The 17,159-nt window shown below is 48.6% G+C and overlaps 1 protein-coding gene across 2 annotated transcripts in view; it reads left to right on the top strand.

The window, feature by feature from the left end:
- The window catches only part of PKP1 (plakophilin 1), a 48,325-nt gene extending 38,139 nt beyond the window's left edge, over positions 1-10,186 (top strand). The window contains exons 10-14 of one of the 2 annotated variants that reach the window (XM_053607525.1): positions 2,032-2,185; positions 2,537-2,723; positions 3,262-3,346; positions 6,100-6,206; positions 7,436-10,186. In XM_053607525.1, coding sequence (XP_053463500.1) covers positions 2,032-2,185; positions 2,537-2,723; positions 3,262-3,346; positions 6,100-6,174 — 501 coding nt within the window. In that variant the 3' untranslated portion in view covers positions 6,175-6,206; positions 7,436-10,186. Of the gene's footprint in view, positions 1-2,031; positions 2,186-2,536; positions 2,724-3,261; positions 3,347-6,099; positions 6,207-7,431 lie in introns of both variants that reach the window. The other variant, XM_053607524.1, reaches the window with a different exon arrangement.
- Positions 10,187-17,159: the final 6,973 nt, after the last annotated feature.

The raw sequence follows: 17,159 nt of genomic DNA, 5'->3' as shown, positions 1-17,159 counted from the left end.
CTCCCTTGGCCTCCAGCTGTAGCCCAGCCTCTGTTCTCTACCTTTTCCCTCCAGCCTGTCCTGGCTGAGTCAAATACACTAGGGCAGGCGTCCTCAAACTTTTTCAACAGGGGGCCAATTCACTGTCCTTCAGACCGTTGGAGGGCCGGACTATAGTTTAAAAAAAAACTATGAACAAATTCCTATGCACACTGCACATATCTTATTTTGAAGTAAAAAAACAAAACAGGAACAAATACAATCAAATCGCTTCATGTAGCGGGCCGCAGTTGGAGGACCCCTGCCCTAGGGCTTCAGAGTTCCACTCTGCAAACATTAGCAGTACACCTGGTATACACTTAGGTGTTGGGCTGGGCTCTGGGGAAGAGATGAGGGTCGAAATGCCCCTGCCCTCTGGGAGCTCTCAGTTGGTACAGACTGGACAGACCCACTCCTGTTGGACTCTTGTCTTTTCCCACACTATCCCTTTGGCCACATGGTTTCTATCTCAACACCTCTCCTGGGCTTTCTATCTCCCACTCCTCCCACTCCTGACTGTCCTCCTTGGCTCTGCCAAGGAGGGAGGACAGAGATGGAATGTTTGTGGCTGGAGGAGCCTCCCATTTGCTGAACTTCCAGGTGGAAAAAGAGGGCTTGGAGCATGGGCAGGTCCAGGAGGATGTAACAGAATTAGTTTAGATTTTGAGTCCAAATGTGCGTAGCTTGGAGGATCACAATAATATGGGGCAGAGCTAAAGAGAGGCTGTTTGCAATGAAGACAAGTTTAGATGGGTCTAAGTTTAGATGGGACAAGCCAGCTGTCCTTCAGCTTCACTTAGGACAAGATGTAACTGGACAGCAGAGGGCCAGGGTGAACTGAAGATAGAGAAGATCTTCCCTGACTGTGAAGGGTCAGGGTAGGGGGCTCTGAGAACCCCAAACTGGCCTAGACCAGGTTATACCCAGGATGGTGTTGATGCTTAGAAGCCTGAGGAGCTGGGCTGCCTCCAGGAGACCCTGATTATATTTCCCTGGAACACAGATACCACCCCACCTTATCCATCTTTATCTCCTGGGCTGCCTCCAGGAGACCCTGATTATATTTCCCTGGAACACAGACACCACCCCACCTTTATCCATCCTTATCCGCCCTCAACAAGTATGTATTGTCTTAGAGTCTACAGGTAGGGAAGCTGGGAGAAGATGGCCAGTGCTTCTTTAATTGACAGATATCCTTGACCACATGGTTTCATGTGAGCAGATAGTGCTGGGAATGTGAGCTGAGACAATGGGGTGAAGAGTGCATCAGATTTTTTCTTTTATCTAGAAGTTGACTCTGAGTGGCCACAAGTGAGAGAAATGGGACTTCACTCTCACCCCTTTCTGGGCTGCAGGCTCATCTGGGGGTGAGATTGGGGTCAGGAAAGAGGGGATGGCAGCCTGGGTGTTGTGTAGTTGTCCTGTGTGAGTATCTATGAGTGCTTCCAATGTGGAAGATAAAAGGCTCTGGGATTTCTTAGGGATCACTGTTAAGGTGGAGACTCACGAGACTCACAAGATAGATTTCTCACACCAAGAGAACAGTTTCAACAACAGAAAATTTATTTTACTTCCCAAAGTTTGGAAGGCCATGACATAAGAGAAGTATCAGTACTGGAATAAGGGGTTTGGGGGTTTTATTAGAGGGCAAAGAGAAAGAAAAATTGATTGCAGCCAACTGATAGCAGAACATCTGTGAAACTGCTGCGGATGGCTTTTAGGGCTCTTCAAGGCCGTGAAAAGGAACTCTTAGAGATAATGGGTTAGACTTGAAGGTGAGTGGAGTCCCAGGTGTTAAATTATACAAAACAAAGGGCAGTTGTGCTGTGAGTTTTTCTTTTCAAAGGGGCAATTATGTGTTGTGACTTTCTTTCTTTTACTTTCTGTTAGATAATGTATTTTCCTCTGTTAAATAGCTTATTTAGTAAGGCTACCTTTAAATTACTGGCCCCTTTCTGCCTGCCATGGTACCTGGGAAGTCACAGCCCAGCTCAACGGGTTCTTTTTTCTTAGATGTCCAGTGGCATGAGCCAGTTGATTGGGCTGAAGGAAAAGGGCTTGCCACAAATCGCCCGCCTCCTGCAATCCGGCAACTCTGATGTGGTGCGGTCTGGAGCCTCCCTCCTGAGCAACATGTCCCGCCACCCTGTGCTGCACAGAGTAATGGGTAAGACCACCTATCTCTCCTCCCCTTCTAGATAGGACATAGCAGACCCATCACTTTCCAGAGCCTGCTGGAAGATCACCCTCTTAACCATTCCCTACGGCGAGCATTCCAGGAGGGAAGTTGGTCAAAGAGAGAGGTGAAGATAGAAAGAAGCCAGTCCCCTAAGATATGGGAGCAGACCTGCAGAGGTCCTGTCTAGGTCACTGAGTCCTGAGCCGGAGCTAGAACAGAGCCCTGAGTGGCCACCTTGCTTAGAGCCTGGCAGAAGGCAATCCAAGATTGTGGCCCCAGAGGGAACCCCTACTTCCCTTGGCCATCCTGACCCTGTGCCCCCACTCCTTCCTGTCCCAGGGAACCAGGTGTTCCCAGAAGTGACTAGACTCCTCACCAGCCACAGTGGCAACACCAGCAACTCTGAAGACATCCTGTCCTCTGCCTGCTATACCGTGAGGAACCTGATGGCCTCACAGCCACACATGGCCAAGCAGTACTTCTCCAGCAGCATGCTCAACAATGTCATCAATCTGTGCCGCAACAGGTGGGTGGGGCTGGGCGGGGCCCACCATTCGGGTGCATCATAGCCCCGCACCTCTAGCTCTGCTGGTGGTCCTTTACCCAACGCTGTGGGGATTCAAGGGATGGGGGAGGCCTGAATGGAGAAGTTCAAGAAGCTGAGAGCAAGCAGAGCTGAGGGCTTAGTATCCAGGCCTCAGGCTACTAAGAGGGATCAGAGGCAGTGCACATACCACCTGGGGGATGTGGGGGGCACAGTGTCCTTAGAGAGGCAGCAGATCCAATTATGGAGAAACTTTACCTGCCCTACGAGGCCCTTCCTTCCCAGGACAAGGACTATGGCTTGGGGGGGGGCACCACACTCATGGCCCCCAAGGAGAGTCCTGGGGTGCCCCTAAGTGGGCAGGGGTATGGGGTTGTGCCCATTGTGCAGTGATCAGGGCTCAGCACACCCCAGTTAGGCTCCTTGCTCCTGGGAGACCTGGAGGCGAGGGTGGGAGGGATGGTGTTCCTTCTCATGGCTCCCAGAATCTCATCTCACACACGCTCATCCCACCATCCAGTGCCTCACCCAAGGCTGCAGAAGCTGCCCGACTTCTCCTGTCTGATATGTGGTCCAACAAGGAGCTGCAGAGTGTCCTGAGACAGGTAAAAGCCCACATCATCAACCCCTTCTGAGGTTCTTCCCACTTCGGTGGGACTTGCACAAGACACAGGACAGCACTTCCATGAAAATGAAGGTGATAATTGCTCTGACCAAATGTCTGGGCTCTGAGGCATCTGAGGGGTGCTGACTGTGTAGAGGACAGAGGAAATCAAGGAAATGTGTGAGAGGCCAGGGCTGGGATCTCTTAGGAGCAATCTGAAAAGCAGGGTGAACAAAAGACAGGTGAGCCATGTGGGGGCATGATGTGTGCTCTGTCCAGAAAGACAGGTTTGGGCTAGATTATAAAACCTCCTTAATTTCCAACTAAAGGCCTTGGACTTATGCCTTTGGCACTAGAGAGCCACTCAGGCTTTTGAGTAGAGGGCCTCAGCACTAGAAAGACTAATTCCACAACCGTGAGCAGGGCAGAGTGAGCTGAGAGAGCTCAAGACTGCTGTGCTTGTCCAGGGTGACCTGTGGCTCTCTCTGTCCTCAGCACCTCCCCACTTCAGCAGGCACAAAGCCCCATGCAGGACAACGCCTTACTTTATGACATAACACCTCCACGCTGACTTTCCCATCCTGCAGCAGCCATTCTTTGGGCTGAGGTGTAGGCAGCAACAAAGCTGGAAATAAAGACAGGAGGCAGAAGAAACAGAATAGGACTGATGATGCTCGAGCTCTTAGCTTACAGACAACAGAGTTATATTAACAGGGACAGATCAGTCAGGGAGAGGTCGAGAAGGCTTTTGAAGTAGGAGTAAGTAGGGTCCTGATTGGGAAAGATGGGTCTGGAAGACTTGGGAGTCCTGGCAGGATGTGGTGTGGGACGCTGGCAGAGGACCACCATGGGGCATGTGTCTGTGGAAAAGTCTTAAAGGACAACAGCAAAAGCATGAAGACCCTAACCTGAGGAGAAGGGCTAGGGGAACCAGAGAGACTGTGCAAGGTACCGGGGAGGGGCTGCGGACATGAAGGGAAGAAAAAGCTCTAAGGGCGGGCAGCAGTTCCCAGAAGGATGGACACCAGAAAGGCCCTGGATCTCGTGCTCGGAAAGTCTCTGGAGACCTCAGGAGATGCTGCTGGCGAAGCAAGGGGAGCTCTATGGGGCCCAATGCAGGGGCGAGGTGATGGGGTACTGAGAGGAGACGTCACTCACTGAAGTTTGGCTCAGAAAGTTAGGGGACAAGAGAGACCGATTTAAAGATAGAGGGGGATCCAAGTATCTCTGTCATGCTGGAGAGAGAGCAGGCAGGTGGGCAGAGAAGGGGAGGAGGAAGGGCCTGGAGGATGGGGAAGGCTGGGGAACAACAGAGCAGCCCCAGGGCACAAGGAAGCACAATTCTTCAGCACAGCAGGGAGGCCATTGGGAAGTCCATGAAACCACTGTGATCACAGATGCTTGGAGAAATCTGAAGGCTATGACAAGAGTAGTCCTTGTTCCCCACGTGATAACTAGTGCTCCTTTCCAACAACTCCACATTGAGGCTGGGCTGGACAAGTGGCAGCTGCCACACAAACCAAAGGCAGGGAGAAGGGGAAGAGTCCTGCAGGAGAGCTTCTTCCTTCAGCTGTTTGATGGTGGCCCAAAAGTTCAACTCACCCCAAAATTCAAACAGAGACCACGCCCTACCCAAGACACATGGAGAATCCACTGGCATTGCTCTCAGTGGGAATTCCCTTCTATGCGCACCTTTGGAAACAGACATCCCCATTCAGTCCCCACTCCCCGCTCCAGCAATGCTGGACGACAGCCTTGGCACAATCCAGGTCTGTGCTTCTGTCCCCAGAGTATCTTCACATTCATTGTTCTTTGGGTTGTCACAGACACAGGTGAGGCAGAACACTCGTACGTCTATTTTGCTGAGTAGGGGTCTAGGGAATTTGTCTCAATTCGGTTGAGTCAGAGCAGGAGCAAGGCAAGGATGCAGCACTTCTCAGTCCTGGGTTCTTTCCACCAAATTCAGCCAAGCTTGACAGGATCGAGCAAGCAGATCTGCAGGGGGAAAAACCTGACATCATGTAACACATGCCCAAACATAGAAGGGATGGGGCTTTGAACCGGCTGCTGTTTTGGATCCCCTGTGCCATCTCCTTCCTGTTCCCACAGGTCAGCAACAGCTGGCTTGGCCCTCAGAGTTCAGCACTGGTGCCAGAGCCTGCTTCTCAAAGGCACCTTGGCCTGCTGCTGCTCTCGCATTTGCTGTCCTCACTCACTCCAAAACATGTACAGAGCACCTACTGTGTGCTAGGGGAAATAACAGGGAGAAGTCCTGGGAACTCAGGGGCTGGTGGAGCTGGCACTGGAGAACAGACAAGTCAACAGAGCCTCCTAGCACAGCACTTCAAACCCGCAGGCCTTCTGCCTGCTCCTGTGTATGAGAAACACTGGGCACGTCTGCCCTGCCAAGAGCTCTTGTCAGAGATGGTTGGAAAGAAGAACAGCTATCAGCTTCTCTAATCTAATGAATACTAGCCTAAATCCTCATGCCTTGCTTCAGGTTTCTGCACATACAACTGGGAAATTTGAACCTGCAGGTGAAAGTCCAAACATGTTTCCCTAACTCATGGAGAGTGATAGCATTATGTTTGGTTGACATCGAATAAGACCAGTTTTAGCCCTGACACGTGTACATAGTGGTCAGGGCATACCTGTGTCCAGAGGCGATATGAGCCGAGGATGCTCTGAAAGGGTAGTGTCTCGTCCCACAGCACACTCTGTGTCACATGGTTGTTGCTCTTTCTTCGCTTGCAGCAAGGTTTCGATAGGAACATGCTGGGAACCTTAGCCGGGGCCAACAGCTTCAGGAATTTCACCTCCAGATTCTAAGAAGAGGCTGTCCAAGCAAGTTCACCTTGCAGGTGAGAACCGCTCCACCCCCAGGGCGTCCTCCATGCCTCCAGGACCACTGCAGTAGCCTCAGCCAGTCTCAGAGAGAAGGGCTGGGCAAAGAAACATCCTTTGGCCTGGCAAACAGCCTGGCTGTGGCCAACACAAGCAGCTGTGTAGATTTCTTGGCTGGGGTCATGGACTGTCCCACCCCAGGACATGAGATATATATATAATGTGCTGGTAATGTCAGAAGGGCCAGATGGTTTATGTAGGACTGTTGGGTACAGATGTGTAGGTTGCACATTGCACAACACAGGTGGTGCCATTGGCAAGGTTTATAGCATGTAATACAGTGTATATATAACTGAAGTTATAGAATATACCATTCTAGATTTAGTCATCCATAGCTCACTTTTTTATCCTTTTTATAATCCACTTTCCAGTCTCTGCACATGCCTAGTATGGACAAGCTTATTTCCAGGTGGTGATTCTAGGGACTAAAATCTCAGAAACAACCCTGTACCAAAGGCCTGTAAGCCTTAGTGTTCCTCAGCATCCCCTGGGGTGCTCACACACTCCTGGCCCCAACTACAGCAATTCTGACTTAGTAGCCCTTGTTTAAAAATGCATTTTTAAACATTTTTAAAGTGTTTCTGATGCAGGCCAGCTGAGAACCACAGATAGATCCTCAAATCAGACATCATCAACCTTAGAGAAGCTGCCCCAGTGTGGAGCCATCTACAAATAGCCTGGGATGAAGATGGGGCCTCCTGAGCCAAAGGGGACTTCTTAGCCCAGGCTGTCTGCCAGCACCTGCACCCTCTCTGCCACCAACATCTGAGGAGTGGCCTGGAGGAGAGACAGGGCTGTAACTTTGGTCCAGATAGATGTTAAATAAGACTTTAGATATTCTTTCCTGGCAGATAGGCTGGAATGATTTGAAGACAGAAAATTGAGGAAGATTCAATCTGGCAGATCCTTAATGATCTCAGTCTCAATGCTTAGTGCTGAACAGGGTGGGCAGGGGACGGTGGGGTGGGGTGGGGTGGGGGACAATGCTAACAGGCTGATGAATCAACAGGAACAACTTATAAATGTGTCAAGTGTAGCTCTGGGTTCAGTGCTCTAAGCCAGAGCACACCTTAGGGCAGAAGCAAGCGAGAAAAGGTGGCAATACTGGCCGGACTCACTGGTGTAGGAACATACTAGCAAAGTTAGCAGCAAATACTAACTTGAGGACTTGTTTTTTTCCAGAAAGATATATCCCAGTTGAGAAGACCTCAGACCTTGCTGGATGGGTCATTCTGTCCATCCTGTGCGGTATTTGGAAAAGTCCAAATGCAACTGAGAAGAAACCTGCAAACTGGGGATGATTGAAATACTTTTAAATTCTTTTTTTTTTCCTTGGGGGAATTGGCAGGAGATAGGGATTGGGGAGTTGAGGGAGGGCTTTCTTGAGTTAAAGGGCCTTAAGTCTAATGTCAATACTTCTTTCTCTAAGAAATGGTATATATATGTGTATAATATGTGTGCAAGTGTGTGTGTGTGTGCGTGTGGTGTGTATGAGTGCCTGAAAGCATAACCACAAACTGCAAAAAGCTAGGTAAGCTATTTCACTGCAGCTCATCAGGTGATAAAAAAGACTGTTCCATGGTTCTTACTCACAGGCAAGGATGGCACATGCTTTTCAATGAGCTGCCTGTAGGTCCAGAAATCCATTGTGCTGGGGTGTGGGCTCTGGTGGTCCAGTTCCATGGAGGAGTCCTGTGGGCTTCCTGCCCTCCATCTCCTGGGGTGAGGGAGGAGGAAATGGGGCTGGGCTAACCTCCCTGCTTAAGACACTGCTTTGCAGGGAGACTTTGTCGATGTCATGGGAAATCTAGTGTGTCTGATGATGCCTCCTGCAGTGCCACGGGCAGTGGGTGGGGCTTTAGACAGCAGGGCTTTCTCACTTGCTTTACTGTATGAGGTCTGCCTAGGGAGTAGGGGCCAGAGAGATGGGACTCACCAGCTCTTGGGCTGTATACCGAGCAGGCAAAGTCCCTACTTGTTATAGGAGACAGATGGCAAAAATGGTGCTCGGAGAAGCCAAAGAGCTTTCAGGGAATGGATTTTGGTCTTGACATTCCCAGTAAAGAGGGCAAATAGGCCCGGGCTAGGCATTCACTTACTTAGGCTTCCCATGGAATGGACATGGGGTGGGCGGTAGTTGGGGGAGGAGGTTGGAAATAAACCAGGAAAATGCTTTGCACCAAACCTTGCTGTGAGTCAAGTGATGGTTCCCACAACACTTGGAGTAAGGAAATTTGGATAGACTAGAAAAGGGAAGCCTCACATCAGGGTACCACCTTCCCCCAAGCTGTCTTATTCCTCTCTGTAAAACCAGGAATGTGATAAGGAGGCCCTGTCAGGAGCACCTGCCATGCCAAGACCCCAGCCTGTGTGCACTGCAGGTGAGAAGCAGGGAATGGGCTCCCGAGGCCTCCCGAGGCCTCCCGAGGAACCTGTCGGCGCCTATGGCCGTCAGTGCAGACTGCCAGATAGGGCAGACCATAGCCTTCCCGGGCCTCTCCTCTCCAGCCTCCAACTCTGTGTCTGCATGGCTGGTGTCAGACAGAAATTAACTGCCTGGCCTATACCTTCTCTAAAAGACTGTAAGATGCTCCTTCTCCACCTCCTCACTCCTTCTCAGCCCTCTCCTAAGTCTCCTGACCCTCTGCACTACCCTAACAGTCCAGCCCCACCTGTCACCCCAGCAGTCAGAACTGAAAAACACCGTTCTGGAGTTGAGATGGGCCTGTTAAGAGTGGTGACAAGTGAGAATGGAGGAGGCCAGACATGCGAGGACACTGTCCTCAGAGAGGAATCCCAGGCCATTAAACTAGGTGTGCTCTGTGCTGTGTCAAGCAGAGAGCACACCTGGTAAAAACACTCTGTTTTGCCCGCACTGAAAGGCCAACTCCTGGCTCCCCAGTCCCTCTTGGGGACCCACAGGGGAGCCTGATCCCACCAAACGATCCTGGGAGTAAGTTTCAATGTGGTCCCATCTACCAGTCCTCAGGACCCAGAGGGATTCACCTCTCTATTTACAGAGCACCACCCGGTGCCAGGCAGTATTCTAAGCACTTAGGATACATCTGTGAACAAAACAGACCACGCGCTGTCCTTGAGTAGCATATCTTCTCCTGTAGGAAAGAGGAGAGACAGGGTCCTTGGATTTAGGGATTCCTTGGTCTGAGAGGGGATGTGTGGTCCAGTTGGGATGACAGAGAAATAAGCCGCTACTCGTGAAACCTATGTAAGCCTGGAGACGCCTCTTCACCTTAGCACTGGCCTGACCTGCTGCAGTGGCCCTCTGCCTTGGGAGTGAAGACAGGCAGGTCTGGTCTGATTTGAGTAACCTCTGGTGCCCTCTTCGGCCAGCCAGGTGGGCCCAGACCTCTGACCCATGCCTGTCACTTTGCAAGAGATGACACTGAGAGGGGCTTGAGGATGCATTTCCTAGAGAGAGGAAGGACTTTGCTAGGCTGTAAGTATCTGACACAGATCTCCATATTTTAAGTCCACATGGACCTCACGCTACCAAAGTTGACACCTAGAACAAGAAGTTCCAATTTGAGGCCAAATGAAGACACAGACTCTATCCCTACCCTGACCTCAGGATCGCCTGTGCTTAAAAATCTGGTTATTGTCCACCAGCAGCCTCTCCAGTGGGGCCAGACTGGCAACTCAGACCCCACACTTCTCATAGGGACCTGAGAAGCAGCAATGTCCTCTCTACTTGTCCACCTCGGAGCCTGTCTGGGAGGTGGGTGGTTGGGAGAGATAAGGCCAGGGCTAGCGGTAGATGGGGGCAGGGGGAGCCTTTTTATCGCCCATCCTCCCTTTGCTTCATGTTTGTATAAAAGCTTTGTAGTGGCCAGGCCCAGTTGCCCTGTGTGATATGCTATGTATTTGCTTTTTTGGAAATACAGGAAATCAATAAATTGCTAATGTTTCTTTGAACTTTCTCAAGCAGTGGATTATTTAGGGTACTGCGGAGGAATGAATGGGGCTACTCATTGGCTTCCAGGATCTCCTCTCACTGACCACTGCCAGGTGGGGATTGGGAATGTCACCTGAGGGCAGAAGGACAGCACCATTCATAGGCGCCTGCCCTAGGTTAGCCTCCTCACAACTCAGTGACACTAGGATTGCTATCCTAATTTTATAAGTAATTAAAGTGAGGCTTAGGGAGGGAATAAATATTCCCAATGCTATATAATTTGTAAATGGAAAAGCTACCCCAAGCATAAATGCTTCCAGGCAGGGTATCTGTAGAAAAGAGAACTTCAAGAATGACGTTCATGGAGCTTATGGTTACTGAATATCTATTCTACCTGGGTTTTGCATCTGGAAGGTCACAGAAATAAAGGATGTGGTGGGCATCAGCTTCGAGAGGCTCATGAGGGCCAAGATGTGCACCTGGGAACTCTGAGACGCACATAGTAAATTCCAAGTTATGGAGTGGACCTAACCACTGTCGGCCACCTGGGTGGAGAAGGTCATGATGCTCAGGGAAGGACTGAGGTTTTCAGCCTGGGAGAGTGGTGACGGGCACAACCTGTCTGCTCCAGCCCATGGCCCTGACATGCTGGATTATCCAGCAATTTAGTAATGGCCCAGCCCACCAGAAACAAGGAGCTATACTACAGCCCAGAACAGGAAGATGGCCTGTCCAGGGCCCAGATTATTAAATACACAAGGCCTGAGGCCTCCAGAAATGTTTTGATGCCAATATGTATTGGCCCCAAAACGTGAGATGACATTAAAATTTTTAAATTAATAAATGTTGACATTTCTAAGCTTTCCTGAAAATAACGGCATGCACAGAGACATATGCGCAATTTGAGATGTGTGCAGCTCTATGAATCTTCACAAACCAAACAGCACCCAGATTAAGAAACCAAAGATTGGAGGGATACAGTGGCTCATGCCTGTAATACTAGAACTCTGGGTGGATTGCTTGAGCTCAGCTGTTCAAGACCCCAGCCTGAGTAAGAGTGAGACTCTCATCTCTACTAAAAAATGAAAAACTTAGGCAAGAGGATTGCATGAGCCCCCGAGTTTGAGGTTGCTGTGAGCTATGACCCCACAGTACTCTACAAAGGGCAACAAAGGGAGACACTGTCTCGAAAAAAGAGAAGAAAAGAAACTGAACATTATCAGCACCCAGAGCCCTCCTCATATCCTTCCTGTCACTATCCAGCCTCCAAGGGGGGGCTAACCTGACTTCCAATACCATATATTAATTTTGCCTGGTTTTGAACTTTATACAAAGGGAGTCAGTAGTAAGTCCTTTCTTATGTCTGGCTTCTTTAGCTCAGCAGTATGTTCACGAGATTTGTTCTTTCCTATTGCATGTCACAATCACTGCTATATAGTTAGCATTACTATGCTACAGATGCAACATTACATCACCATCATTGTCACAGCTGTTATTTGCAAACAGACAGAAATGACTGTGTTAGTTGTTTCACTTCCTCCAAAACTCCCATGCATGATGTGATTACTAAGAAACTACAGCAGTAAAGAAATTGGATATTATGTGGGATGTGGGTGCATTTAATGGGTAGGACTGACCAGGGGAAACAAAGGCCTTCATTCAGATGCACCCACAAGTTGGGTGATTCAACGGTCACCCATCCTTGGCCAAGAGGGTGACAGGCCCTTCTGGCCTTTCAGGGCACTGTCCAAAGAGAATGAGAGGGTCCAGGCAGGTCAAGACAAAACAGGGAGGCACCAGGAGCAGATGGAAGCCTGGGCTATCACCTAGAAAAGGTCTCATGGTCCTAAAGGCTGAGTTTCCCAGATCCCGTGTCCAAGCTGCCCCCAAGTCTGTCTGCCCCTGAGCCTTGAAGCCATTTCCTCTTTTTTTTTGTAGAGACAGAGTCTCACTTTATGGGCCTCAGTAGAGTGCTATGGCCTTACACAGCTCAAAGCAACCTCCAACTCCTGGGCTTAAGGGATTCTCTTGCCTCAGCCTCCCGAGTAGCTGGGACTACAGGCGCCCGCCACAACGCCCAGCTATTTTTTGGTTTGCAGTTCAGCCGGGGCCGGGTTTGAACCCGCTACCCTCGGTATATGGGGCCGGCACCTTACCGACTGAGCCACAGGCGCCACCCAAAGCCATTTCCTCTTGTTTCCTTTTTAACTAACCTGGCCAGGGACCTTATTCACCCACTAGAGACAAAGAATTATTTGAGCATCACTTTTTAGAATGCACTGCTTTCTAAAAGCCCAGCATAGTTAGCAAAAGGAATTAACAGAAGTTATTAACAATAACAAATGCCATTTTACTTGAGGGGCCACACAATAACCCCTTTCGTTTTCAAAGATTTGGGATATTCATTCATTCGTTTATTGGTTTGTTTGTTTGTTTGAGACAGTGGCATCATAACTCACAGAAACCTCAAACTCTTAGGCTTGAGCAATCCTCTTGCCTGAGCCTCCTGAGTAGCTGGGACTACAGCTGTGCACCACCCCAGCTAATGTTTCTGTAGTAGGGATGGGGTCTCACTCTTGCTCAGGCTGGTCTGGAACTCCTGAGTTCGAGCAATCCACCCGTCTCAGCCTCCCAGAGTGCTAGGATTACAGGTGTGAGCCACCGCGCCCAGCCTTCATTTTCTATTTTGATCTTCACTGTAGTGAGACAGGCAGAGCACAGAGTATTAAATTCCATGCTTACAGGTGAGAAAAGTGAGACCCAAAGAGAGACAGTGACTTACCCAGAGTCATGTCACACATTTGTGGCAGAACCAAACCTAGGGCCCAGGTCTCCCTGTCCTAGCCCAAGTGTGGTCTGGTCAACTCACGTGAGGCTGTGCAGTGTCGAAGTGTTAGAACATGTTCAGAAAGGCCTGACACAAAGGTGATACTGTGTGCAATCAAATCTTTGGTGAATCAGAAGCTCACTGCACCTTGAGGCATCTTCAGATTACACATCGTGTGAGTTGTGGTTGCTGTGCAGACATGCCAAAAAATAACGAGTTCCAATAGATGGAATATCAGACACCAGAAACTGCTGAGTGGATCTTCTAGTCTGGGACCAGCGATTGGACTGGTTAGAATATGGGGGTAATAAGGCCAAGGACGCAGGGCAAAACATACCTCAGTGACTCTGCAGGTGTCCCCCACCCCAACCTGACATCCTGCAGACACCTGCCGCTGGATCAGCAGAGTGTGAACATCACAAGTGACATGTCATTCTCTGTGGGAAGCAGGTCAGAGCTGACCAGCCTCCTGACCTGGGTGCAACAGGGACACACCCTACACAGGCAGAATTTCATGTTTCCAATGTTCCAAACCCTTAGGTTGACCATTAACAAGTTTCATGACTGGTGAATTAATTTCGAAAACATTTTTTAAGCACTCAGCATTTAGCATGTGGTTTTAATCTTGGGGGGGCGTAAATGATACTCCCTCTACCCAGGCCATGACAATCCTGCTGCCTACACTCTCTCAGCAAGCAGGTTTCCAAAGCTAGTGAGGCCCACACTGGGTGCATGCATATTGTTCTGGATCCTCTTGGGCTTAGCCTCCTGCATTCTGGGGCCCAAGGTTTTCCCAGAGGACAGCTGTGCTATGGGGGACAGGTACAGACCTGGAGAAGAATGCCCTCCCATTCCATGACCACTAGCAGGGTGGGCACTGACACACATTAATTACCTTTAATCTTCATATGATACCAAAAAGTAGGTACAACCATTCCCATGTCAAACATAAGAAAACTATGGTTCAGAGAGGTTGAGCAACTTGTTTGAGGTCACACAGCTAATAGATAATGGACTTGGGGTTTGAACCAGGTCTAAGCCCAAGGCTCTCGCCCTTTCACTACAGCTGCCATCTATGTGGCAGTTGTCAACAGATGGCTCCCAAACTGCCCTCTAATAACTCCATCCTCAGACCATGGTGCCCCCTGAGCATTTTGTCACCAAGGGTTGAGAATGGACCAAGCATCTGTACCCTAGTCATATACTGCTCATCTTTTCTAATTCAAGAAACATCTGGAAAAAAAGTTACAGTCTTTCTCCAAAAACCCTCTCAAGGCAAAAATAGAAGCCAGTACCCCACCCCCACCCACTCCTTTGAATTGAGAAAAGTCCTTTTCCAGACACCAGACCTACCGATGACGTCTTACTCTAAAAGGGGTCACTTCTTGCCCAACCTCTCTACCTCTTTTTCTCTTGCCAGTTCCAAGCTGGCCCTACCTGATCCCCATGTCTATCTGGCTTTGAGCCCTTATGAGGCAGATCCTTTACCCTTGGCTCCAACTAGCTAGATCTCCTGGCCCATTAACAGGACTGTCGAGGGTGGGCTGTGGTCATAGGTAGGCTGGGAGGCTGGCTGGCTCAGGTGGCATGCTGGACACACTGTCCAGCATCCAGGACCCACCCTATGGAGCTGGCCCAGACACATTCAGGGACACATTGTCAGAGTGGAAGGATCTCCAGACACTCCTCAAAAAGTGATACCCATTTCCCAGAATGCTTTAGGTAATGGACACTAAGGTGGAAGTCTGAAGCAGCAAACAGGTAAGATAGAGGCAGCCCTGATGAAGAAACTCAGGGCAGGAGCTCTACCCGCCCACCCTCTTCCATCCCAGCCTCTGAAGAGCCGCGGAGAAACCTGTGGTTGAGCCCAATTCTCTCACTTTGCAGATGAGGAAACTGAGGCCCTAAGAGGGAAAGCAACTTGCTCAAGGGTCACAAGGGGCAATGCCATTCCTCCTGCACCGCCCTCTGTTCATTGTTGCAACTGCCCGTCCCCTTCCCCCCAGAGCGAGCATACCTGGGGCGCCACTGCACCTGCTGGAGCCCCTCATAGCACCTGGAACCCTGGGCAGCTGGTGCCACCTCTTCATCTCTTTCTGCACTAGACTGTGAGCGCCTTGAGGGCAAGCACCCAGGCAGTGCCTGGCATGGAGAAGGGGCTGGCTACTTATTTTTTAAAATGAATGAAAAAGGGAGGGAAGGAAGGAAGGAAGTAGGAGGGACTTGGGGAATAAGGGAAGAGAAATCTTTTCTTGTCTGGAATACCATTTCAACTGATTTCATGAAACAGGGAGTCTCTAAAGGTCAGGGGGGCTCACACACACACACACACAAAAAAAAAACACAAAAGCTGATAGGAGTCTCTGTGATAGCCCCTGGCAGCACATGGACACAGGGCAGAAACTTGGTAAGGATCAGTACCCCTGTGTGATGAGTAGGACTCTTCTCACAGACCTGGATTGGTGACCAGGACTCAACAGGAGACAAACTGATGCCACATGCTCCCACATTCTAAAGAGAGTCCAGATAATCAGGGAGGGCTAGACACCTTTAAGCCCTGGTCCAAGGTCTTCTAAACCATGAGACTAGAGGAGGTGACCAAAGGAGTGAGTCTAGACAGAAAAGAGAAGAGGTTCAAAGACTGTAAAAAACCAGCCAAAGAGAATGAGATGGAATGGCCAGTAAAGTGGGAGGCAAACCAGGAGAGTGTGGCATCTGGAAGCCGGGGGAAGAAACTGTGTGAATGGAGGGAGGGCCCAGCTGTGTGATATGCCTGTGATGGACACCTAAGATGTGGGAAGACGTTCCTTCCCTTTGACCCCTGGCTGTACTTCTCTCCACTTTAAGTAAAATTTGGGCCCAGACCTTAAGTGTACCATTCAAAACATTTCAACAAATGCACACACCTGCATTTGCACAACCCAAAGTTTTATCAAAATATAGAATGTTATTGTCACCTTAAGCATTTTCTATTTTCCCAATCAACAGTCCTCCTTACCCCTAAGAGATAACCACTGGAGCTTTTTTCAGGATTCATTTTGTCTGATTAAAAAATTTAATGTCTGCAGGATCTGTTCTGTGTACCCTCTTTTACTGCTAAGGTTGATAATTTGTGTTTTCTCTCTCTCAAATCGTCTAGTTAGAAGCTTATCTTTTCAGAAAACCAACTTTTGGCTTTGTCAATTTTCTCTATTGTTTTCTATTTCATCCAGTTTCTGCCCTTTATTACTTTCTTTCTTCTGCTTCATTTGGGTTTACTTTGCTTTTCTTTTTCTAGTTCTTAAAGTAGAAATCTAGGTCATTGGATTTCTGGACCCCTCAAGTATTTAAGTAGCCTCTAAGTACTGCCTCAGCTGTTTCTGATAAATTTTGACACAACTTTCATCATTGTTGAGAATAAATTCTAAATGCTCTTATGGTTTTTAGAAGAGTACAAATTCTCTTTTACTCGGGGTTTTTAGAAGCGTGTTATTTAATTTCAAACATTTTGGAGCTTCTAGATATTTTCTCTCTATATATCTCTAATTCCCTTATACTCGGAGAACATATTCTGTATAATTTCCGTCCTTTTGAATTTATAGAGATTTGCTTCTTGGCCACACCTATTTTCTTAGTGATTGAATCATCTGCCCTTAAAAAATATATGCATTCTATATTTTGGGGGTGTGCGTGTATGTTTGTTTTCTGTGTTTTTCTGATAAATGTCATCATAAAATGTCCCTCTCTGTTTCTGTTGATATTCTTTGTTTTGAAATCTATTGTGCCTGGTATTAAGCCAGTCTCCAGTTTTCTTCTGGTTATTGTTTCTATCCTATATCTACTTCCATTTTTTAACTTTCAACATACCTGTGTATTCATATTAAATGTGCAGCTCTTGTAGATAGCAAATAGTTGAGACATTCTTATTTTTATCCATTCTGATAATCTCCGTGTTTTAAATTGAGTACTTAATAATTTACCTTTGGTATAATATTGGTATAGTTATAAGTCTACTATTTTACTATTTGTTTTCTGATTGTCAAATCTCTTTTTAGTCTTCTTCTTTTTTTTTTTTCTTTCCTTACTTCTTTCTCTGGGGTTAAACATTTTAGAATGTTTAATTTATCAGTAGCCCCTGATTTCATGAAGCAGGGAGTCTCTAAATGGAACGGGGGCTCACACACACACACA

The sequence above is a fragment of the Nycticebus coucang genome, chromosome 10 (assembly GCF_027406575.1).
Source record: "Nycticebus coucang isolate mNycCou1 chromosome 10, mNycCou1.pri, whole genome shotgun sequence".
Lineage (NCBI taxonomy): Eukaryota > Metazoa > Chordata > Mammalia > Primates > Lorisidae > Nycticebus > Nycticebus coucang.
This window is presented reverse-complemented; position numbering and strand designations above follow the sequence as displayed.